This window comes from Gavia stellata, chromosome Z (assembly GCF_030936135.1).
Source record: "Gavia stellata isolate bGavSte3 chromosome Z, bGavSte3.hap2, whole genome shotgun sequence".
In the NCBI taxonomy this organism is placed as follows: Eukaryota; Metazoa; Chordata; class Aves; order Gaviiformes; family Gaviidae; genus Gavia; species Gavia stellata.
Window position 1 is genome coordinate 84,366,039 of NC_082637.1, and position 25,960 is coordinate 84,391,998.

Sequence of the window (25,960 nt, forward strand, 5' to 3'; positions counted from 1 at the left end):
TCTTGCTTTTGTTATGTTCAAAATCATAATTCTTGTAGATATATGGGCAGGAAGAAAAGTAGAAAATTTCGTATGAGCCAGTTCATATGTCGCTTTTCATCTCCATGCTGTTGCAGTGCTTGACAGTCTTGCTTTTCATGTTTTCTTATGGCTAAAGAACTTTTGCTTATCAGCTTACTTGGTAAGGTCAAAATCGGCATGGCTTTTGGCCGTTCTCATTTGTTACTTGCATTTCTAGATCCTACAGTTTTCTGTGTAAATTTATCCTTTTTCTGTTTCTGCTTTCTTGTCTTGTCTTGATCTACTCAAGTAGGACATGTGAGTTCTAATGAGATTAATAAGGGACTGTGCAACTTTGAGTCGGTTTTAATTGCGATCTGCACCATTCTTGTTGGTTCAGAGTTTATCCATGATTACTCAGTCCCAAAAGCTTTGGTAGAATACAGTTAGAAGCTAGATAAATCTTTAAAGACTTGCATAAATTTAACAGAAATCACAGGTGAAAGATGCTGCTTTTTATTTAATATGAAAAAGACAAAATGTTACTTTGTAGAAGTTGGTCTGCATTGAACCTTTTTTCTTCTATCATAGTTCTGGAAATATGGAAGTAGTTATATTACATTTCTAATATTTACATTGCTTTATAAAATCACATGAGAGAACAATAGTAGTGAGTTGGTAGCATTCAGTAAGATGGTCCTGGTTGCAGCTTCATAATACGCAATTTTAGTGGTGATTTCTGAGCATAAAATACGTTTTTCTTACATGTTTACCAGCATCAAGAACAAGTGCTTAATGATACAGTGGATGGAAAAGAAATCTACAATACAATTCGTCGGAAAACAAAGGATGCTTTTTATAAAAATATTGTCAAAAAAGGTTATCTTCTGAAAAAAAGTGAGTTACGTTTACTTCTATGAAATTTTTTTCTAAAAAGAAATGCAGATACGGATCATAGAATGTCTCAAGTTGGAAGGGACCCATAAGGATCATCAAGTCTAACTCCCTGCTCCTTACAGGACTACATAAAACTAAACCGTATGACTAAGAACATCATCTACATGCTCCTTGAACTCTGACAGGCTTGGTGCCATGACCTCTTCCCTGGGGATCCTGTTTCAGTGACCGACCACCGTCTCAGTGAAGAACCTTTTCCTAATGTCCAACCTGAACTTCCCCTGACGCAGTTTCATTCCATTTCCTCGTGTCCTATCCCTGATCACTAGAGAGAGGAGATCAGCACCTTCACCTCCACTGCCCCCCCTGGAGGAAGGTGTAGACTGCGATGAGGTCACCCCTCAGTCTTCTCTTCTCCAAGCTGAACATGCATACTTAGTGAATTTAGTATAGTAGTGGTACTAGAAAGGACAAAATTGAGGTGGGCAAAAGGTTCTAGAAAGAGTGTGAGGAGTGTGAAAGGTCTCTTGCCTTAAACAGTACATGAATAGAACAGCATGATACATAAAATTACATGCAGTGTGAAAAGGTTGATCGGCAGTTGTTCTGAAAAAAAATCAGAGCCCAGCACAAAAACTAGGCATCTCTGTCAGAGGTAGCATTCAAACTTATTAAATGAAGTATATTTTCGTTAAAAGTGTTTGTACTTAATACGGAACTCATTAAATTCTAGCTGATAGAGTAGGTTAGAGAAAGCTAGAATAGTATAAATCTGTACATTCATTGGAGAGTACAGCTGGTTTAATTTTGTTATTCCAAGATAGGTCATATGTTTTAAATCTTAAATTTAAAATATATATTCTGCTGTACAAGATACACGTAGTGACGTTTTTAGGGTTCTAATACTGACAGTTAATATAACATACAATAAATACATTAAAAGCTGACTGCTTGACTCGTCTCAACATAACCCTGAAGAACTGCCATTGAGCAAGTCTTTGAAGTTATGAGGCGTCTAGTCCCTTACCAAGTGTTGTATTTCTACTTTTTTTAAAAATCAACATTAATGGAAGTAGAAAAACTATGAATAATAGAATTTCTGCAAATGACAGAGACCATAACTAGAAGGATAAGTTACAGATAGTAATCTTGATAGAAACCAAAAATGAGAAAGAAGGTATGATTTTAAATATAGGGAACTATAAAAGAGACATCAAAAAAAAAACCAAACCACCCCAAATTATAGACCCTCTGAACAGTACAAGGAAAGCATGTCTTCTATTGAGAAGTTGATTCTGAGAGAAGGTGTAGAGGGATGTTGTAGAGTGAGGAATCAAGTAAGAATGAATTGAAAACCTTTAGCTAAAAGAGATAATGAGATACTTTAAATGTGCAAACTGGAGTACTGAATAGGTGTAGAGAGATGCACATAGCTGCATATGGAACGTATTCAATAAAATCACTCTTCCATCTAGGAGACAAAGTGTAATAATTGGATGTCAGATTTGTCTTTTCAAAACAGAGCTAGTAGTCGTTTATTGAAGCCCATGGTGGATTTACGATGATCAAAGTATAAAATTAAGGCTGAAAGATTTTTCTAAATGATACTGTGACTTATGCATTAATTAGTTGAAGAAAGTTCCTAATCCATTGTAGTTCAGAGAATGTTTTCTCTGAAACAAGTGGAACCAGCCAAATTCTCAGATACAGTTGTGTCTGGGACATGATTCTGATTTAGGTTTGCATATGACGTATTCCCTTTTCTGTTCTTCAGCCATGCTGGTTTAAGATACTCTAATGCAATCTGTTAAACATTGGTCAGAGCTTAGGAGTAACTTTCTCATGTCAAGAGAGTCTATGTCTTAATAAAAATTGTAACAAGTGGGATCCACGGCATCATTATTTGCAAACTGTGTGGAGACAGAGTCTTTAACACTCACAGGAACTCACTGTCCAGGCAGCTCACATGCGCTTGCTTAATCCTGTTGAAATTAGTGAAAATGTTTAGAGAACCTTTTGCATCTCTATCTGCATCTGTGAAGAGGGTCTAGTTTTAGCAACATGTTGCATAAAACTGAGTACGTATACTGATATTGTAACTTAAGCGTGATCACCTGTACATTGTTCTGTTTGCAATTTGACAAAAAAGTTACTGCCCTCTTTTGTTTTCTTCATTTACAAAATTTACACTTTCTTTTAAACAGTACCATAACTTTTTGCTTGGCTCTTCTACAGGTAAAGGAAAGAGGTGGAAAAACTTGTACTTTATATTAGAGGGAAACGATGCCCAGCTTATTTATTTTGAAAGTGAAAAACGTGCCACAAAACCCAAAGGACTAATAGACCTTAGCGTGTGTTCCGTCTACGGAGTACATGACAGTTTGTTTGGCAGGTAGGACCCTGGCTTTTAATTCTCGAATGTGCAGCAGGAGAGTTGACTGCTAGTTGGAGGCATGTACAAGATGTGGGCAATATGTCGCAGGTGAACAAGTAGCGCTGGCTTGTGTTATTGGCTCGTGGTTCATACCAAGAGTCTATAGTTGATGTGGATTGCAAGAGCATATGTAGACAGATGTAGCTGATGCATAGTAACTTGTTTAGCCATGGCAACTCGATCGCTAGCAACTGCACTTAAACAACTTCTGGTTAGAAATTTTAGAATTCAGTATTAAAGTTTTATTGTGAAATAAGATGGGATGATGATTAGAGCTTTTTTGCATTGTCATTTTTGAATATTGAGTGCATTGATTGTTCCGTGTTTCATTTTACAGACATTAGAGGTTATGAACTGAGGCTTTTAATCCTTTTGAAATAAGAATTCACAAGATCAAGAATTTTGCAATTCCAAAAGATCTATATTCTTTTGATAGGTATTTGAAAGCTAACTTGGTTAGATGGAGTCTGTAAGTGCTTTTCTGTTTAAGAACAAGCACTTTTGTTAGATTAGACCAGCTTAGCAGTAAACTAGTCCACGTAAGTCACTATCCTCAGAAATGGTTTTTGCACAATTACAATATTCAGAGATAATTTTCACATCAAATCTTATTTACTCTAATATTTTGATATTCCAATATGCCAACTGCAAGGGATATGATTATCAGCCAAGAAGTTGAAAATCAAAAGTCTTTCAGGTATCATTGGTAATTAACAAAAAAGAGTTTACGTATTTGTTCATTGGTAGTTACAAAAAAAAGTCCAGCATCCTGTATTATAATGCAGTATGGAAGAAGTAGGTACACTTACTCCTACAAGTGTTCGATAGAAATTCTGGTTATCCCATGGTTCTTACTATTTATTAAAAAACTATATATAGTCAACTTCTAGTTATTTTTGTGAAAAAACTTCAAGAGAAATGCTTAAAATCAGTGGCATTTCTCAAGCTGCAGACTGGTGCTTTTGTTTGATGTGGGTTTTTTTTTTTAAATCTTTTTAATAATTTTGAAAAATCCATTAAACTAATGGAATGGGGAGCATAGATACCAACAAACAGTACCAGAACAATAATAAAAAAAAAAATTGAAATGTTCATTATGTAAGTTGGCAATTACGCAGGAAGCTTTGGTGTATATTGTAAACCAGGAATATTTTGGTTGACCACAACTGTCTCTTAAACAGCTTTTAAGAAACACTGTGCTGTGTGTTAAAGTGTAGTTGGACAGTAAGTAGTACTAAATGTGGGTAGGAGGAGATGCATGGTTGCACCAGCTTAGGAAGCTGTTAGTGAGGAACTGTAGCTGAGACGAAGTTCCTCCTGCATTTTAAGTAGCTGGTGAAAACTGCCTTTGCCCTTTTCTCAGAAGTACAGTGAAGTCTGTAGCTTTGCATGGTTCTCTGGTGGCAATGATTTAATTACCCCCAGACTTGGCTACTTCCTGCTCTTCCCCACCCTTCTGCAGCATGGCCACAGAGTGCTGTGTTAGCTTTTATCCAGGCAGTGAAATAGATGGGGGAACTGAAGGCTGAAACTGCTTTGCAAATGAAGTAGGATCCTTCATGTAACGCTGGGTTTGGGAGAGCTAGATTTCCTTGAGCAGTGTGGAAGATCATGAGTGAAGTGTGCACTTTAAATAGCTTGTAATTTAACAACACAAAGTATTTTTTGGCATATGAGTGGAGGTACATAAAATGGCAAAGACACTATAATTGCATTTAAGATTGTAGAGGTTCATGTCACATAGATTCAATGATTAGTATGTGATCCAGTTCACATTTTATGGGTCACGAGAGCTGTGGGACACATTCAGATAGGGGATTCCTTATGTTAATACAGTTTCTTGAACTCCTGAAAGAACAAATCCTTAATGTATGATTAATTGGTTGGGAACTAATGCCGAATGTCTCCTGCTTTTACAGTCTCTAGGAATAGTCCTCATTGACAAGTCTTTTCCATTACCAGGTGGCTATTTTTTGCCTTGATTCTAAGTCAGCATACATGCTTGTTCAGTACAGGCCATTCTAGAAGTTTCTCAATATTCCAAAACAAACTAGCTGTACTGAAGTGTGGTTTTCGTAAAATGACATAATATGTTCAAAACAAAATGCAGTTTTAAAGCACCTGAGAAATTTTCTAGTTGGAGTCCTTCCTCTTTCCATGTGTGATGATGCTGTATGTATACAAAGAAATCTTGATGCAATGTTCAGTGCTCCTTACAGACAAACAGCAGAAGTGTATTAGTTCGGTGTAAACTTTGATTTGGTGCAGATCAAGGAGTGAAGGTGTCTGTTAATGTTACAAAGATTAATAAAACTTACCTTTTCTTGTTTTGTTTGTTTTTAAGGCCAAACTGTTTTCAGATAGTAGTTCAGCACTTTAGTGAAGAGCATTACATCTTTTACTTTGCAGGCGAAACTCCAGAACAAGCACAGGTGAGAGGTTTTGTTGGTAAATACAATTTAAAAAGTAGTTTTTTTCATATGGTGTTTAATGGTATTGCCCTTCTTAAACAGGAAGCAAGTGTATCACAAATAGTGGCTATATCTATATTAGCAGGTGTTCTAATGGAACAGTAGCAGATCTGTAAGGGGAACGGTTGGTGCTGAGAATCCAGCACCTACATTACCTGCACTTGGGGGTTTTATTTTGGACAAGTTCCAGTGGGGTTCCATGGACTGAACTTCCATTATTTTCTATTGTATGTTTCTGGAGAATATATTTTTTGACATAGTTCAATTCAGAAGAATAATTTACTCTCCAAGACTTTTGCATGGTATAAACCAGAGCACGGTAAGTCGAGTGTTCCTTCAAAGGCATATTCCTGATATGAATTAAAACGCTAATGCACATATATGTGCCCAGTGACCAAAGTATATTGAACAGCTGCCTTTTGCAGTTATTTGCCCTGTCCATAAATTGGTGGTTGTTCATAGTCTTGGGCCCTGATCATGCACAAAAAGTAAGATTTTCTGGTTTTAGTTGGTATCCTTCAGTTACTAGCTCTCTAGTGGTTATGTTTGTTGATTAAGAATTGAAGGATAGGAACCTAATTCTCTGAAATTCACTCACCAGCAGGAGAGCATATGTAAGATGACACAATGTCCGTATTTATTAAGTTTACAGCTCTGAAAGTCCACAGCTCGGGAATATACCTGTTGCATCAGAAGTTAAGCTTTGCTTTTGATTTTATTTTGATGGAATTAAAGCTATTTAGAGCACTTGTAAATCGACTGCTGTTCACCAAAGCATGAAGGCTATATAAATTTAGTATTCTTCTTGTGCTGTATATAAAGGAAAGCACAAATTTTCCTGTTAAATTAATACAAATTTATGAAAGCTGCTGAGATGACATCAGAATGATGCAGTGGCATTTGTCACACAAATCTTAGTGTACTGTCTTTGAGAAGCAGCATGCTCTATAGTAATTGAGAATATATACATTAATTTCCACACTCATTACTGTACATTCATTTTTTTCACATCTGCAATGTCTTTTGTGTTCTAGAAATTAAAAGATTTAAGAATGTGTAGAAGGCAGAATATCCTGTCTTGTTCCCTGAACATTTGGTATAATCTGCTTTTGGGTTTGATCTACTTAACAGGCTGTTCACTGCATTTATACAGAATACATGGTGGTTTTTTATAATACGGCTTTAGCCCAGGAAAGTTTATAGATATTTCTCTTTTGAGAAAGTTTACTCTGTAACGTTTCATAGAAGAATAGTTTTATTTGTATATTAAGGCTCTCTCATATTGTCATAAATATCAAAGCAGCGCCATCCTATGGACTGCACGTTGTCCTTATGGTTTGTACAAAACAAAAGCAAATGTAAAATGTAGCCTTACATGCTAGTGTCACTGTACTTACTGTGGCATATTGTTCATTCTCATTGCTGTAAGTTTTGATGTTTAAGGGGAAAGGTTTTCCTGCTACGAGTGAGCATAAGAGGCATACTATGCATCCAGGAATTACTTCTGTTAGAGTATTTAGGAGGCATTTGTTTCTTCCATTGCTGCTACTCTTGGGAATAAGGAAACAAGCTACTGAAACTTCGTGATGCATAGCTGAAAGCTTTTCCTTCTGTGGAAGGTTTTGAAAGCTGAAACCTCACTCGCAAAGTGGTCTAGCTGAGAATAGCTGCAGTACATGTTCCTGTATTTTTAAAATGTGGAAGATGTTGTGAAGGGTAAGATTGAAACAGTGTTGTGGGCTTTTAATGACATTTTTAAATTGTACTTTGAGAATAGATGGGGGATCTTTGAGATACAGACTTAAGAAGGCTGTTGGTCAAAACCTAAATGTTGTGCTTTGCAAAAGCTATACAAAATTCTGTGGTTGGGGGATGAAAACTAGAGAATGAGGCTGTAACGTATCTTCTACCTTCCACATGCCCCTTGCAAAGCTCCCCTGTTAACGAACTTTCTCACGCTGCAGTGGCTTTTTCAGAGGTGGCCTGGCGAGTTGGTAGTGCCTGTTAGTAGCTTATTTGTTTAAAAAAAAAAAACACATACAAAGGTTTTACAGTCAGCTTGGTGTTAGACAACCTGTTTATTTCCTTGATCAAAATGGAATCCATCCATCCATTCTGCAGCAAAGTGGGGAATGTTAGATATACACTCTGTGTCTCTCTGTTAATGTTGTTTTAGTTTTTGTTTGAAGTATACACAGTATTATGACTGCCATACAGAAGTACTGGAGAGAATAATCAGAACAGTTTGGCTTGTTAACTGTAGTTTTCTCAGAAGCAAACAAGTTTTGCTTCATTTTATATACCATTTGTAATTTCATGTAATATTACTAGACTGGAAAATAGGTAAAGGTCACACTGTATATCCATTAGTAATGCTTGATATTTCTAAAAGAGAAAATGGTTCCGATTTGAAAATCATGTATTAGGTTTTGCTCAATAAAGAAAGAATTTTGCTTTAATATTCAAACTTGCATACTTTGGAATTACGGAAAACTTAGGTTTTGCCAAGCTAAAGGGAAAACTTCAGATACTCTTTTTGGATATATCTGTTCCACTGCAAGAAGCTGTATCTGACTTTGTTTTATTACACTATTCTGTGTCCTTCTCTCTTAGGACTGGATGAAAGCTTTGCAGATGTTTTGCAGTTTAAGAAAAACCAGTCCAGGAACATCAAATAAACGTCTACGTCAGGTGAAGCCGATATTACGGGGTTGGCGGTGCATGTGGAGGAGTGTTTTGTCTCCTCAATCCAAAACAATACTGATAAATCTCAGAATTTTCTTTTCAAAAATAGTAAATTCTGCATGTACTTACTTTCCTTTTTGGGGTTATGCAGTACCCTTGTGAAACCAGCCAGAATGACTTACACTTTGTTATATCATCTACATACATAAAAAGCAAAGTGGCCTTAGGCAATCTGCACATGCTTTGCTAAGTATTATTTTCTGACTACATTTGAGTAAAAGTGTAAAGAAGTCAGCATTGGTATCATCTTAACTTTTAAAATTTACTACATATGATTAACTTCAAAAATTTGTCAGACTTATGTGACATGTAAACAAAATACTTGTTCAACTAATATTATTCATTTTCAGTAACAGATACATGCTGAACCATGCTGGTGGCTTAATTTTTCTTGGCCTCTTGAAAGTGCTGTGTTTGCCAGAATTTGCTCAGAGGTAGAGGGCAGTCATAAATGGCTGAGTCTTTGGAGAGTAACAGGAAAATACTTGAAGAATCCCTGATATTTTTGAATGTTAGGAATATTGAATGTAGTTGTTTTAACAGACAGTGGAGAAAAGAATAGAATAGGATGTTTTTCAGGATGCACAACTATTGTGTAGTTAACGTTAAAGATGTTTGGATACTTCTGAATAAATGAACTAAATTAGGTGAATTCACAGTGGCAGGTGAAACTGGGGGCTGCAAAAGCAAAGCAAAAAGACTGACAATCTGAAATAATTCTTTACTTCAAAAAGTGAAGAAAATGCTCATCTGCATGAAGGAATAGAATGTAATATGTTGCACAAGGGAATTTTACGCAATCTGTTAAGAAGGCACCAAAAAAGCCATTGTGTTTGGAATCGTCCATGGCTCTTATTCAAGGTGCCAGTCTTTGATTTCAGTAAAGTTGTCTGTGCATAGAAAAGTTAATATTTTCAAATCCTAATGCCTCAAAGATAATTTTAAAAGAAGAAAACAAGTTGTCTTAAAAACATGAGGCTGGAGATTTGTTTTCGGTAATTATTTAAGTTACTTATATTTTGTCACTTGTGCCTCTTAAAATACTGTTCCATTACTTCTGTTCCTTGCTGTCTTTATTAGGAAATTTTAGTTTGTATTCAGTATTCATATATTAACATTAAATATTCACAAGGAGGATAAAAAATAATCCATTCATGTGTTTTGTATTTCAGTTTTAGCAATAAAAAGTAAATTTTGTGTATTTGGATTTTTTTAGGTCAGCAGTCTTATTTTGCATGTAGAAGAGGCTCATACGCTCCCAGTAAAGCATTTTACTAATCCGTATTGTAACATCTACCTGAACAGTGTCCAGGTAGCAAAAACACACATCAGGGAAGGGCAGAACCCTGTGTGGTCAGAAGAATTTGTCTTTGAGTAAGTCTTAATCTTCTTGAATTACTGAATTTCACTTGTAAGTTGCATTGCATTTAAGGTTCTTAACACTGTGTACTGTTTTGCATATGCTTTTAAAAAATACTGTATGTGTGGTTATACAGGAGCAACCTTTCAGCCAAATTCTGCATGGGCAGAATCTTCTGTAGGCACCTAAATATCTTTGTTAATATAAGTGTCTTTGGCTGATAATGAGAACTCAGGATTGAAATGAGTTTAGAATAAGCTTAAATGCCAGCCAAGTATAGTATTAATTGAGGCTTTCTGTCTTTTCTCCTAGTGATCTTTCATCTGATATTAATAGATTTGAGATAAGTCTTAGTAACAAAACAAAGAAAAGTAAAGATCCAGATATATGTAAGTATTTTTCTGTAAAAGATGAATATATATTGCAGCAATGGATACTTTGTGTGGTTTTCATTACTCTTGTCAAACATTGTCACAAGAGAATTAAGTACATTTTTATGCTCACCATACTGCTGTGTTTGTGTGTTTTGGATGTCTGGTACTGGCTTTCCATTAACATTTTCACAATGAGAACCTGCATGTTTTTTAGTAATAAAATGCACAATAATCAAGTCCTGTGTATCTGATGGCTTTCCTAGCTCTGCTCTAGAGTAGCCATTGTGTTAACACAATGACTGTGCTTACTAAAAAGCAAGAGGAAAGAGAAGCTGTCAGTATTAGTCTGCTCCTTAAATGCTAAGTTCCATGGAGCTTTAAGTTTGATTGCATGGAATTCCTTTGCAGGTTTTTTGTTGCTTCTAGTGAGAAAGAGGAAGGGAGAAAAGGTGTTTTGGGTTTGTTTTTTTTTTTTTAAAATCTTGGCAGTCTCTGAACAAAATTTGCCCTGTTTTATCTTTGCATTTTACCCATCTGTCTACTTTCCCTGTGCTACTCTTGGGCTTAAACCTGAAGTTACTTCAGGATCACTTTGAATGGGAAAGGTTCTATATTTTCTTCTGCCTTTTACAGAAGTTCCCAAGAATGTATTTTCCTTCCTATTTATTACCCAGGCAGCTGCTTTTTCAGCTGTGGTTTTGTTTCTGTTCCAGCAAATTAACAGCAAGCTGGTAAGATCTATTGGCTTTCTAGAAAAGAAGGGGTTTGAAGAACATGAATTCTAAGCTCTTAGATAGAAAAATTGAATTTTTAAAAAATATTTTTTTTAAATTTATTTTTAGTTTAGTTCTCTTCCCACACAATGTGCCTTTACACTTTTTTTTTTCTTTTATTCAAGGTATCTTGTTTCCACCTTACTTGTTCTGGAGCAACTTCAGCCCCTGCCTCCTCTTTGCTGCCTGCAGGGCAGAACGCCCTCCCTGCCCCTTAAAATTTGTTCCAAAATTTTTTCTTTTCCATTGTGTTCAGAGCTGTCTGTTCCAAAGCCGGTCAGAGTATTTATAATCTACTGCAGTTGTTTTCAGTTTGCATATGTTGTGTTACTGGCCTGTTACATATGCCTCAGTGCTAATTCCTTGATTTTCTTTTTTTTTTTTTTTTTTTTTTTTGAGATCTGTAGGGAAACTTTGACCAAAGTAGAAGAATTGCCACTCATTTTGAATGCTCTTGCAGAACCTAATTCAATTTCAAACCTCCTTCTCCTTCCTCTGACTAGAAAACTTTCTGCATAGCTGGAGGAAAAAAAGATACATTCACTCTGACTGACAAAAGGGCTGTAATTGCAGTGGTGACCATGTTCTTGCACTGTTTCTTTTATTCATTTGAGCTGGAAAACTCATTATCTATCTACACCAAAGCTCTGGTTAGTAAAAGAATCTTTAAAAGGATAATTCTTGACTGGGATACTTCAATAACTTCTTTAAAAGTGTTTTTGTAGTTTCCTCTCTGTCCTGATTGAGGAGGTTGTGTTGGCTTTGGAGGTATCCAGCTGATGAGAGGTGATGGAAGGTTTCCTGATCTAGGTCAGGAGCAGGATTGGCTGAGTTTCTTGATTGCTGTTAGGTACACTCTTACAGCATAACCCAGTCCTTTCATTTTGGCATAAGGATTAGACTAAGTCAACTTGAATGAACACATAGCTCTGCTTACATCCCCAGCCCTATTAATATGTGAAGTGCAGGGGGAAAAAATGAGCTAAACCAGACCTAATGTAACTTACCTATGTGCTGCATTGCCTGAACAACCCTTGAACTCTTCAAAAGCTAGCGAATTGGTTCCTTTCCTGAACATTCCCCTTTTCAGCCACAGCTGTTAAGTATCAACTGCTATGAAGTGGGAGTCTTGTGAAGCTGGTACTATTTGTCTTCCTAGTTAATGGATTAAGTCAGCTTTTCTGCTTGCTTTCCCCACCATGTAATGCAGATTGACGGTCCAAAACTCTGCTATTGGTCTCTCTGCTTTATTTCTTTCATCATAACACACAGAATTTAAATACCAAAATAATACTAGCATGAAGGCTATTTTTTCAGTATTTTAAAATATTACCTGAGTTTTCAAGTTTTTGACTTTGAAGTTTACCTGTTATGAGTATTCAATAATTCTTTCAGTATTTTTGGTTTTTAAAAGTATTTCAAATAGTCAAAAATTATACTGAAGAGTGTAGTATCAATTCTATTTAAATTTTCTTTGTTTCTAAAACTGTAAATTGCATAAGGATTTATTAAAATAAATGTCTAATATGTCTTGGAAAAAATAAAACCCTAGAATGTATTAGTAAACTTCGGCTGCTGCTACTGCAAACTGGGATGCTCAGGTGTGATTAGACAGTTGAATTAGTAAATCTTTCAGGACAATACCACACAGTGTTGAACTGGAGTGGAAGTTCTGGATTGATTTTGCACCATGTTAGTTGGTTAATTTCAAATTAGTTCATGGTGAAAAAGAAACATTTTTATAATGGAAGCAAGTCCGTAGAGCAAAGTATTAGCCAATGTCTTTCCTTTTATGCACAGTTATTACTTGCTGTAGTGCCAAAGCTTGTTCTTGAAACTGATAGCTGAGATTATAGGGGGATGGACTGTGCTAACATGGGAGTGACTTGTGGCTCTGAAAGGCAGGATTTAGTATATCCCTGTATTGAGCAATTTCTTCTCTCAAGATTTCAAATTACTTTTATTCTGAATCAGTAATTAGAATTTTTTAGGTGTTTTTTGATGGTTCTGTTTTGTTCTGGCAGGGTTAGGCAAAGACTTCATAGTAAATTCACATTAATTTCCAGTCTGAGGACTGGAACAAACCTAAGTTGAACCACTTTTCACTTTGATTCCTAGGTTATAATTACTAACAATCAAAATACAATCTTGTTCCTAAATACTACGCCTGAAGTTTCATTAGCAAATAAACCATTAAGAAACCTCAGTCTTACATTTTTTTTGTACTAGTGTTCATCATATAAAATATTGTGATTCTTTTTGGATCAAGATTGTTGTCAAGAGAATTCTTATCTGTGTCTGGAGAGAAGAGATCAACTATTGTTTGGTTTGATGTTTTTGTGTGTATTTGTTTCTCTTTTAAAATGTGCTATATCGCAAAGTGTAAATATCCTGAATTTTTCAACTAATAGCATTCTTTTACTGAAGGTAGCCTACTAGTTCAGTGTAAGCTGCTAAATGGGAAAAAGTCTTGTTCCTTTAAAGTTACTGAATATAAATTACAATAGCAAATGTGCTGCAGTCCCTGTACGGGTATTTCTGTTCTGACCTTTTTTTATTTTAAATCAAAGCAAGATTATAGCATTTATATTATAGCTCTGAAGTGCTACTATAACCACAGGGAAAAATTAAATCATCAGTTTATTCTAGATCCTACATTTCATTCACCATTCCTCTAACTGTGATATATGCGCCTTAGATGTGCAAGCAAAATAAGAAGAAAAACAACGTTGCTTAGTTGTGGGTACAGGAGCTTTGATGCTGGGGAGAACTATTCTAGGAAAGTCAATGATTATCTGGTGTAAAGACATAGTCCCATCCATACTGGTGATAGGTAGCAGGTGATGATTAACTGTTTTTCACACTACTTGACTGATTTAAATGCATTAGCTTATATCGGTTTATTTAACTCGAAAGAATATGAAATAGACAACAGGGATGTCCTGAAGTGAGAATTATAGATGTTACAGGTTTTCTGTTCCAGTATCAAACGATATCCTGCAGTGTATTGCAACACTGGGGCAATGGGAACTCTACTGGAACTGTTGACAATTTCTGCAAGGCAGTGTGGTGTATGGGCTTTACAGAAATGTGAAAAAACGCAAAACTCCAGTGTGTGTTTTCTTTTTCTTTCTTAACGTGAGGAACTTAAAAGCAGATCACATTGAGAGGCATGGAAAGAGAGGGGGTTTGCTTGAAAGGTCCAGACTGACAGGCTAAATGTGAAACTTGAACTGTGGGCCTCTCTTGGAGCATGGTGGGTGTTTCACAGGGACAGTGTTGCATCTGACAGTGCCGGGGCCCTTTCTCTGCAAAATAACTCCGCTCGGGAGCACGTGTGCATGCTCCAGAGGGGCCTGTGCTCTGACTACTGCAGCTTGCTACCCAGCTGCTCGGCCAGACTTCAGCTGCAATCCAGGTCTTTGCTTGGCAATTTCAAGGTACCAACAGCACTGACAGGTGAATTAATGATCTGGCCGGTCTGGAGTTGATTTTCATCATTATCTAGGCAGCAATATGCTTGGGAACACTTTTTTTACATAATTTGCATCAACTGTTACAGCCTTAACCTGGGAGTTAGTATAAAACAAATACATATGGTAGTGTTAAAGCTACAGCAACACTGTAATGATAAGCATTAAGAAGTAACAGAGTGGTCGAGGAGCAGACCTGATGGTGGTATCAGCCCAAGGCTGGAAAGAGGACAGTGAATTCTCAATACTTAACCAGTTTTTATTTTTATTTACCCTGGATTTGCAGGGTAGTGCTTTTTTACTTGCTACTTGGGTGTTACAAAGAAAACTGTGTCAATATCCGTGCAGCATTTTTGAATGTATATGCATACATTCTTTACAGAATGCCTTCTATTTCTTCTTCAGTTTACAGGAGTCTGTTAAACCATTGAAGAGAAAATCTGTCAATATATTGATGGCAAAAATCTAGATTAGTCATTAACATTCTTTCACTGAAACAAGATGACATGCTGCAAATAGACTGGGTTTTTATTCAATAGTAGGACTGTTTTGCTGGAGATAACTTACTTGAACAATGCTTTTTTTTCTTAAGTGTTTATGCGTTGCCAATTAAGCCGATTACAAAAAGGACATGCAACAGATGAGTGGTTTCAACTCAGTTCCCATGTACCATTAAAGGGTATTGAGCCAGGATCTTTGCGTGTTCGAGCACGATATTCTATGGAGAAGATCATGCCCGAAGAGGAGTACAATGAGTTTAAAGAGGTATAAAGTTGTTTAACTTTCCTTGGTTTATCTGTCAAAACTTACTTTGTTGGTTGTTTGAGACGGGTCTCAATAGCACTGGTTGACATCATTAAATAATATTTATAGTGACATCTATGTATCACTACAGATGTATGATAACAGTTTTTCCAAAGCTGTTATATGTTAGGAGAAACTTCTGAATATTTAAAAATTCTGTTTTTCTTTTTCAGCTTATACTCCAGAAAGAACTTCATGTTGTCTATGCCTTATCACATGTTTGTGGACAAGATAGAACACTGTTGGCTGGCATTTTATTGAAGATTTTTCTTCATGAAAAGCTTGAGTCCTTGTTGTTACGAACACTAAACGACAGGGAGATAAGCATGGAAGGTACTGCACTAAATTACACTAAAGTTTACTGGAACTCTGGGCAGGTGGGGAGTGTAAACACAGCACATTTTTCCTCTGCTTTTTGTTGTCTCCTTTTCTCAACTTTCCACTGTGCTATCTTTTTTTTTTTTCCAGATGAAGCTACTACATTGTTTCGTGCCACCACTTTAGCAAGTACACTTATGGAGCAGTATATGAAAGCCACAGCAACAAGTTTTGTTCACCACGCACTGAAAGACTCTATATTAAAGATAATGGAGAGCAAGCAGTCCTGTGAGGTGATACCTTGAACTATGTTTTTAAACATTTTGGTTTGTTGACACAATTATCTACTGGTTGTTATGTTTTATGTTTGCATTAAATATTAGTTTCAGAGACATTTATTAATATCTCAGAACTAAAATTAGTTTACATGAGAAATACAGGAACTGAATTAATTAAGAGATTTTTTTTTTTCCCCCTAGATTTTGGCTTTCAATAATATTCATAGTAGAACTTTTTAAGTTTTTTAATTAAAATGTCTTTAAATTATCTATTTATTCTTTAGCAATTGTAGGCTATTCTGTAGCAGTTACTGAATGTCCTAACCTAAGTAACTTCCAGTAAACTCAAGATACTGTAGAAGTCAGTGTCTGAACTTTAGTTTTAATGTAAAACTTCCTGATATTAAATGATTGTTACTGATCCTGAAACTGTTTTTAAAATGACCCTCCTAACTTCTGTGTTCACTTTAACTTAGTTGTGGAAAGGATGGGAGTCCTCAGAAATTTGGTTTGAGAGAGACAAAAAGGTCATGCAGAAGGGTAGTGTTAAATATCTGAGCTGTTAAAAGCCTAGTGTATTAGAACTTAAAACCGTTGGCTTCTTCACGTTTCCTGACTAGCCGTTGAAACAGACTTGTGAGTTCTGTAAGAGACTTGCACAGCAGCAGAATATTTAATTTACTTTGAAGTGTAGTATTCAGTGTGTAATATTATGAAACTATATACGTAGTTCTATTTAGGAGAAGAAACACAATCTTTTTCTCTTTTTGTTTTAGTTAAATCCCTCAAAGTTAGAAAAAAATGAAGATGTAAACACTAATTTGGCACATCTACTAAGTATACTTTCAGAATTGGTGGAGAAAATATTCATGGCTGCAGAGATACTGCCTCCGTAAGTTTGCACTTTTCTGTTCAGATTTATACTTGAAAATTCCTGTTTGCGTGAATTACACTGCACCTTAAAATGATGTTCTTACTGGTTCATCTTCTAATCAGTCATAAGACTAATGTCTTTTAGGCTTGCTCTATGCACACAGAGGAATATAGATTGGGGGGGTGGGAAATAACACTTTCAGAAATTAATAGTGCTTTTTGCAAAAGCCTCAGGCTAGCACACCTGCTTTTCTTTGAAGGAGAAGCTACTAGACCCAAGAGGTCAGGGAAGCAAGAATAATAAAAATAATCAATCTTGTATTTCCACAGAAATGTAGAAAACAGTAGTAGTTAGCAGACATACATATTTAAGTTGATTACAAATTCTTTCAAGTCCTCCTCCTCTGAGAAAGAGATGGAATTATTAACAGCATATTAAAAATAGAAGCTGGTAGTAGTAGAATGATACCATGCTATGATTACATCTGTCTGCTAGGGAAATGCAGACGTTATACCTTTTTTTCTTTTTTTTAAATTGCTAAAATAACTTGTGTTCATGGTTTAAATTTGAACCATCTAATAAAAAGTGGGTATTACTAACAGTTTTCTTTCACTGTGTCATTAGCTTTTAAAGTAAACAAAATCATCAATTTTGAGATGGCAGAGTAGCACAGAAGTGTTTCTTTTGTGTTAGTGCTGGCAAGGTTAGCATTAGAAGTTGCACTCCTTTTAAGTATATGATGCACCTCTCAACATTTTCTGAAATACACCACAATTTTCCCATTTTTTAATGGGAGAGGACTATTGCTGTGGTTGCTTAACTTTTAAACACCTAATTGTCATTTATGGAAGGAATAGTTATTGTTTAGTTAAGAAGAGAAAAAATTAAAAATAAAAGAATCAAACCATCAAAATTGTCTTTTTTTTTAAAAGAAAATACTACTTAAGAAACAGGAAATGCAGTTATAAAACATTTAATGCACATGTGAATAATCACTGAATTGCATATAGACTTCTATATTAGTAAAGGTTTTTCCTTGCCATTTTAATTTTACTTTTTAATATAAATTTATGAACTTAGAAATTGACTTTTTATAAATTTATTAACTTATCAATTAACTCTTAGTTAATTTAAAGCTTATGTCTAAATTATAAACGTAGAATTGATAATAGTTCTGCATCAAGTAGGAGGTTGGTCTAGATCCTTTCTGACCAGCTTTTTTTATTCTATAAGTTTAATGGAATGAGTAATTAGCTATTATTTTTGCAGGACGTTGAGGTATATTTATGGGTGCCTACAGAAGTCTGTTCAAAACAAGTGGCCAGCTAATACCACCATGAGAACCAGAGTTGTTAGGTAAGTTACTTGTCACTTTATTTTGAAGATAATCTTTTCAAGTCTTCTTAAAGGCGTACTTCAGCGTGCTTATCTATGTTTCTTTTAGTGACAAAACTGTATAGTACTTACATAGGTTGCAGCAGTATTTAAGATATCATGATGCTGAGGCACGATATCCCAGTAAAGGATTATGAGCTTGCTAGATTCTTAATCGTGTTCTTAGAGCCTTGCCAGAATAAGATGATGTAGTACAGAGATCACTATAGCTTTACTTAATAGTTTTAACTTACAAATTTACTTGCGTTTTGTCAAGTTTTACAAACTACTCTAAACCAGCAATTTCCTTTTTCATGCTGGGAAAGAAAAACTTCTCTCAAAGCAGTAGTTAACCTTTGTGATACCTGTAGAGAGCCATGACCTCTGAAGGTCACATTTCTGTCATATGCTCTCTGGGAGGACTGTGCCTTACCCAGGGACTCTTATGTAGTGTGTGTTAATTGCTGGGGAAATCTTACATAGTTTAAGATCCATGCCCTTTAAAATGCAGACCCAAGACAGTAAGGAATCTAATACCTTCTCATAAGAATTCTCATAATCTCTTCTCATAGATTTTGCTGAGGTACTGTCTGCATTGGGATATGTAGTTATCTGCATCAGAGAAGGCTCTCGGTCGCTGGCATTGGGCTGCTGGTTCTGATCACTCTGAATCAACACTGTGTTGGTTTCCAAAAACACGTGATTCTATGCTGTCCCAGTTTTGTTTCGTATCTCTGCTCCAGCCCAATCACATTGAAACACTCCAGAGCTCCTCTAAAAATGTTGGAGGAGGTTATAAAACGGGCTTCCCTGAACTCGCACCAGCCACAAAAACTCCAATGTACATTCATAAACCAGTGCAGTACACAAGTTCTTCCTCTAACACCGTCCATTGCAGTAGAGGTCAAACAGCAGTCTTTGACAAAGATGTGGTCTTGACACTGTTTTTCTGAACACTGCTGGGGGTTTGAAGGGTATCAGAGCCGTATCTTTCCTTTTTTTGCAGTATCTGACAGTCATAGGATTTGCCAAGGTTAATCTCCTTTAGAGGGAGTCCTTCAGAGGATTTGTCTTTGGCTTTTGTTTATCATTTTGACACCAGAAGCCTTGGCTTATGTCATCTGGGGTACCATGCAGGGGCTTTGCTTTGAAATTGAGGTTGCTGTTGTTGTGAGAGTACCTCTTACTTTGAGGGGCTTAACGTACTGGAAGGCTGTAGAGCTCAGTGGTCAATACCATAGCTTTCTCTTCCTCGCCAGCTCCAGAGAGAACCATGTGGCTTTCTTTAGTGGACACAGGTCACATTCAGGGTTTTCCAGAAGTCTCCACTGATTGGTATAAATATTGGATCACTGTCTTTTGCGATACTAGTCTTCGCAAGTGGATACCTCTGATTTCTCTGTAGAGTACAGAGTTTCACAGCCTTCACTGATGAATATTATCTTCCATTGCACTATTTTTGCTCCAAGAATGATCAAATATTCAGAGGCAGATAGTTTTTAGATGTCTGGGTAGCTCCCTTGCTGTATCATTAAGAAGGTGCTTCCATTTCGCTCTGGCCGTAAAACCGCCATCTAGGTATTGACTCATTCTTAATTTAGGCAGGTTGACCAGGGTAGGAGGCACCAGATCTGCCATGTCAGCAGGGTCCATCCCAGATTCATACTTCATTGGCCTTCAACTTTGGGCACTTTAAAAGAGGAATCGGTGTATATGCCATGGCTTCAAAATTAAATACTTCCTTTAAAATCACACCACAGAAAATATTTCAGCTTCACATATGTCCAAGAACTGTTGTCTTACCAGCCCATAATTCATGATTCTTGGAGAAATAAGAAATGTCTGTAACAGTATATACTACATGTCTTGGACATATGGAGGGTACATTAACCTCTCTACTGTGTGTGTCATTTTCAAGTAATATGGACATTACCACCACTGTGTACTTACCAACAGGGAAGGTAGCGTAAGGTCCCCTTCCTTCTTTTATAAGAGGTCAGGCTTTGGTATTGCTGTAGTGAAAACCAGTCTGCTGGTAGTGTCCAAGCACTCTGAACAAAATTAAAGATGATTTAGATTGCTTTAGTTCGTCCATATGTCACTTCATTGTATAGCAATTAGCCAGAATTGAGGTTAACCTGAGACGGCTGTTTTTTACTTCTGCTACTGAAGGCTATTCTGGGTTTCTGTGGAATGAGTTCCTAGTTCTGCAGTCAAAGCAGAGCACTGTTTTCCCAGCTTTCTAGATGGCAGCAATTACTTCATGGAGGAAAGTAGCAGATCCCTTATTATTTTTCTACTGTACCATACTGTTGTCAGGATACAGATCGGCTTAAGCTGACCTAAGGCTGCGTTGCTGCCAAAAGAGATTTTCCCTTTGCCCACCTGCTCCTGTGCTCCTCCTTACATTGGCTTGGGAGAGCAGGTATCTGTGGGATGGATGCCTTGCTGTAGCAGACAACAGAAGACCTTTGGGAGGTCAGAGACCAGGTGCTCCTCCTTTTGGAAGCCACGTGGTCTGAGATTGGCTTCAGTATGGCTTTACAATTAAGTTCTTCCCAGATGGTTTCAACAGTTCACCTTTAACTGAGAGATCAATATGCCTATTCTTTCAGCTTTTGTCATAGTTGAAGTCATAGCATGATATTCTTTATTTGTTAATGTATTCACAGAGCGCAGGCTGGTTGGTTGGTGTCTGTCTCAAAAAGATTCCATGCTAACTTGAGTCCTTAAAGACTACACAATTTTACATTAATTCTCTAATTTTATTGAACAAAATACAATTTTCTTCCCATTTCAGTGGCTTTGTTTTTCTTCGACTGATTTGTCCTGCTATCCTGAACCCAAGGATGTTTAATATCATCTCAGGTGACTATATGCTTCAGATTGAATTCATACTTTATACAGTAGTAGGCATGAAATTACTGTAGTGTCTAATGTAGGAAAATACGAAGTTTTTTTGAACGCTGTGTCCAAAGTCATGTTATGCATATCACTTGTCAGACTTCTCCATAAGGCAGCCAGCGTATGGTTTTCACCCTCAAAGATTAGATTGTGGTTATGCCCAATGTCATTTTAAAGTCCAGAAAAATATGCATTGTGGTATTTAATAAAACACTTTTGAGTTAAAGTCTAGCAATGTGGAATATATTCTAGCAGTGTGAAAAATGTAAGTGTGTGATCTTCAGATGTCACTTTGAATACAAAGCAATGCCAAAGTTAATGGCTGAAAGTCAATGGTATTTCTTAAATGAACAAGATTGATAAAGTTGAAAATGTGTCTGCAGAGTTTGGAATACATTTGTGCACCTGGAAAATTATGCTCAAATATCTTGTTCGAACGTCCTGCTTAGATAGCTTCCAGCCACTGGAGAAGTCTTTACTTTGACTCATTGAGTACAATCAATCTCAAATACAGAATGTTAATGATGAGAGAGAGAGGGGGGTGGCATTTAGAAAGGGTGGGTTGTGCCGATTTGAGATGTAATCTTGGTTGATTTAAAGGCCATATATAGGAGAGTACCCATGGGCTTGCCTAAGTGAATGTTCTCATCACATCAAGTCTTACCCTGTATTTTGATGCTCTCTCAGTAGAGGGCATTTATGGTAGTTGACTAAAACAGCGACAGGAACATTCCTGTTTGGAAGAACAGGATTGGAGAACTGCTGTACTGGCCTGTGGCACAGTTCTGGCCGGTATCAGATAGCATTCTCCCGAACAGCTCGTAGGGGCAACTGGGATAGTGGTGCACATCAGGGAGCACATCTGACAACACACTGTTGGCGTGGGGCTTTCCTGTTGTGAAGATCTAATGGTGAGGGCGTGGATTATCCCATGGCAGTTGCCTTAGGCACCTAGAAATGTTTGTGGGCATTTTTAACTGAACTTCTGTGGGAGGAAAAAAGGAAAGGCTTAAACTACTGAAAACTCTTATTACTAAAGTTAAAATATTCAGACATCTGAGTTGCATAGTTTTAAAAGTTTGCATATGTTATACTTCATCTTTGCCAAGAAAAAAACCCAGAAAACAAAGATTACCCCAAGCTACACATCATTTCGTTTGCACTAGCCATTGTCTTCCTCCTTCCCTCCCTAGCAGTTTCTTGATTTTTACTAGTAAAATGCTGATTTGGAAATAGGAGGAAATCAGAAATCTGATTCAGAAAAGCTTTTTTTCTTTATTCATAGACAGTTTGTAAGACAATGTAGCATGTTTTCTATCATCTCTTTTTAAGCTATACTAAATGAGAAGGGCTGTCTTGAACAGAAAGTTCCTTTCTCTCACCCAGTAATCATTTCCATACATGCTTTGGAGAAAGCATTTAAGAAACATGGCCTGGTACACAGTGATCCTTTCTTTAGGATTTTTTTATCTTCAGGTAATTTGCAAGTTCGGTACCTCCTAACTTGGGTGGAACTGTGTCTGCAGGTGTAAAAAGTTACCTATAACTTTGAGTAATGCCTTTTAAGCTTGTCTGTCAGTGTTGAAAGTCCTGCTCCTGTACACTCAGCTAATATTCTTAACTACTGCTAAGGTAAACTTACAGACTCCATCTAGGACTTTTAGAGCTGTTCAAAAAAAGGTACGAGGCAGTCCTCCTTTTGGAGCAAAGCCTCCAACATACCTTCTTCCCGTAATAGGGGAAAAAAGTATTCTGAAGACTGGGTGTATAGGTATCACCTCAACAACAGTGATTGAAAAAAAAAAAATCTTCATTTCAAAAGTTAAATGCTTTGTTTCAAGAATCTTTGATTTTTTTTAAAGTAATTCACTTTCTTAGATCAGTTCTCCTAACCTGAAGTTCTCGTTTCCAAGGCTAGTAGTGTTTTCCAGCATTGCTGCTTCAAAGACTTGTATTGGACCAAGCACAAGATACGACAAACAACTGACATTTTCTTCCATAGCTGGAGCTATACAACTAAATTATAACTTAGTTTTTAGTGGGTTTTGGAGGGGGAGGGGAAGAAAGAACAAAAGATGCAGGTAGGCAATGAAGAGCATATAGCATTCTTATGAAGAATTATAAAATTTAGAGCTTATATAATAACAATGTCAATTTTGGAACACTTCAAACCTGGCTTTCAACCAGACCATTTACTTAACTGGAGGGAAAAACAATTTTGTAAGATATTACGAGGTAATATCACTTTTTGGAAAAGGAAAGTTTTAACTGATGAAGTGGTTAATATTAAGTGTAATGTTAAGTACAGCAAGTGACTATAATTTCATGGAAATACAAGCCACGATTGCATGTAATGTTTACTCTGTTCTCCCGATGCCAGTAACTTAAAAGCATAATTTGTATAACTTGTCAGAGCCCACTTATGTGGGTATACACAAATAAGGAAAAAGGTAAACTTGCCTTTTTTTATTCTAAAGGTAATTTTTTTTTATAGTCTAACAACAAATAATCCTACTTTCAACAGAACTGTTTCATTTCTGTGAAAATAGTTCTTACTTCACCTAACTCATACTATCACCACTTTATTCTGCATACTTGTTCTGTATGCAACTATTACAGAAGATCAGATGTTCGTATTAATATATTTTTGTGGACATTATTAAGCAACGTAAGTTTTACACCAAGTGACATCTTCCACATGCAGTTCTGTTATAATATTAAAAATACTTTATTCCATGAAAGACTGCTGTTAGCTTTAACTGAAATGGCTAGTAACACTCTACTTTGTATTCCTGCCAGATTCTCCTTCCCCCACTGCTGCAAGAACACTGACGCTGGTCGCCAAGTCTGTGCAGAATTTAGCAAATCTGGTTGAATTTGGAGCTAAGGTGAATATAATTTTACACACACAGAACTGCCTAGAATTATGTTTTCAGTACATTTCTATGTTCCTGTTGAATACATGCAAAAAATCTGTTGCTGTTTTCTCCTGCAAAGCCTGTTACATCACCTGTTCGTCCTCATCAGCAAGGAGGCCTTGTTGCTGCAATTTCTTCTGTCCTCTTCGTTTAGAGCTAAACAGGGTGTTGGTCTGAATTACAGCAGTAGCATGAAGTCTGGTCAAATTGGGAAGAGGAGCAATAATAATTTGAGAGGAAGTGATCTAGAAACTCACATTAATGACTTGGTACATGCCATGAAGATTTTGAATCTTGTAGTAGGAACACCAGCAATGGTCTGTTAAAATAACTGATGAATGAATGACCACACCAGTAGGTATTAGAGTGTGATGCAACCATATATTGATGCTGTAAGGACACAGATAAACAGAGCAGGCCTTTGCTCCAACAACAGTGGAAGTATGTGGAGCATTCTTTTTTCCATTTGCAACATAAAAGTTAGCACTCATACTCCAGTATTTCCTACATTGGGGTGGAGAAGTGGGAGAGGAAAGGCAGGCAGCCATCCCACCACAACAGAAGTGTCCATGATGGTAAAACGGGCACATTTTCTTTTGGAATATCCATATGAAAAAGACAACTGAGAATTACTAGAGCAGGAATCCGTGATGGGAAAGAATCAGAAGGGTAAATATTCTGCCTTAAATCGATGATGGCAGCTTTTTTGCATTTCATTGATTATTTGATGCCAAAGGGGAAGCATCTTTTGGTAATCATAGAATCATGGAATGGTTTGAGTTGGAAAAGACCTTTAAAAGTCATCTGGTCCAACCCCCCCCTGCCATAAGCAGGGACATCTTCAACTAGATCAGGTTGCTCAGAGCCTTGTCCAACATGACTTCGAATGTTTCCAGGGATGGGGCATCTATGACCTCTCTGGGCAACCTGTGCCAGTGTCTCACCACCCTCACCATAAATAATGTTTTCCTTTTCTCCAATCTAAATCTACCTCTTTCAGCATAAAACCATTGCCCCTTGTCCTGCCAGTACAGGCCCTGGTAAAAAGCCTTTTTCTGTCATTCCTATAAGCCCCCTTTATATATTGAAAGGCTGCAGTAAGGTCTCCCCAGAGCCGTCTCTTCTTCTAGGCTGAACAACCCCAACTCTCTCAGCCTTTCTTCATGGGAGAGGTGTTCCAGCCCTCTGACAATTCTCATGGCCCTCCTCTGGACCCAGTCTAGCAGGTCCTTGCCTGTCTTGTGCTGGGGACCCAAGAGTTGGATGTGGTACTCCAGGTGGGGCCTTGCAAGAGCAGAGTAGAAGGGGAGAATTACTTCCCTTGACATGCTGGCTATGTTTCTTTTGATGCAGCCCGGGATACGATTGGCTTTCTGGGCTGCAAGAGCCCATTGCCAGCTCATGGACAATTTTTTGTTCCCCAGTATCCCTAAGTTCTTCTCCGCAGGGCTGATCTCAATCCATTTATTCCCCAGCCAGTATTGAACTTGGGGATTGCCCCAACCCAGGTGCAGGACCTTGCACTTGGCCTTGTTGAACTTCATGGCGTTCACGTGGGCCCACTCCTCAAGCCTGTCAAGGTACCTCTGGATGGCATCTCTTCCCTCTAGCAAATCAACTGCACCCTCAGCTTGGTGTCATCTGCAAACTTGCTGAGGGTGCACTCCATACCACTATCTATGTCACTGATGAAGATACTAAGTAGTACTGGTCCCTTGTATGGTCCCTTGAGGGACACCACTCATTACTGGTTTCCACTTGGACATTGAGCCATTGACTATAACTCTTTGGATGTGGCCATCATGTCAACTCCTTATCCATCTAACAGTCCAGAAGTTCCGGTAGGTAACATCCACAGCCCTCCCCTTGTCCACTGATGTAGTCACTCCATCACAGGAGGCCACTAGGTTGGTCAGGCAAGACTTGCCCTTGGTGAAGCCATGATGGCTGTCTCAAATTCCCT

The 25,960-nt window shown here is 37.2% G+C and overlaps 1 protein-coding gene across 2 annotated transcripts in view; it reads left to right on the plus strand.

The window, feature by feature from the left end:
• Positions 1 to 25,960, plus strand: part of RASA1 (RAS p21 protein activator 1) — a 65,807-nt gene that overhangs the window by 35,765 nt on the left and 4,082 nt on the right. For both annotated transcript variants that reach the window (XM_059833277.1, XM_059833279.1), the window contains 13 exons: positions 777 to 897; positions 3,133 to 3,289; positions 5,676 to 5,763; positions 8,416 to 8,493; positions 9,764 to 9,921; positions 10,220 to 10,296; positions 15,120 to 15,292; positions 15,505 to 15,664; positions 15,800 to 15,942; positions 16,704 to 16,819; positions 18,071 to 18,157; positions 20,976 to 21,043; positions 23,879 to 23,967. In XM_059833277.1, coding sequence (XP_059689260.1) covers positions 777 to 897; positions 3,133 to 3,289; positions 5,676 to 5,763; positions 8,416 to 8,493; positions 9,764 to 9,921; positions 10,220 to 10,296; positions 15,120 to 15,292; positions 15,505 to 15,664; positions 15,800 to 15,942; positions 16,704 to 16,819; positions 18,071 to 18,157; positions 20,976 to 21,043; positions 23,879 to 23,967 — 1,515 coding nt within the window. The remainder of the gene's footprint in view (positions 1 to 776; positions 898 to 3,132; positions 3,290 to 5,675; positions 5,764 to 8,415; positions 8,494 to 9,763; positions 9,922 to 10,219; positions 10,297 to 15,119; positions 15,293 to 15,504; positions 15,665 to 15,799; positions 15,943 to 16,703; positions 16,820 to 18,070; positions 18,158 to 20,975; positions 21,044 to 23,878; positions 23,968 to 25,960) is intronic.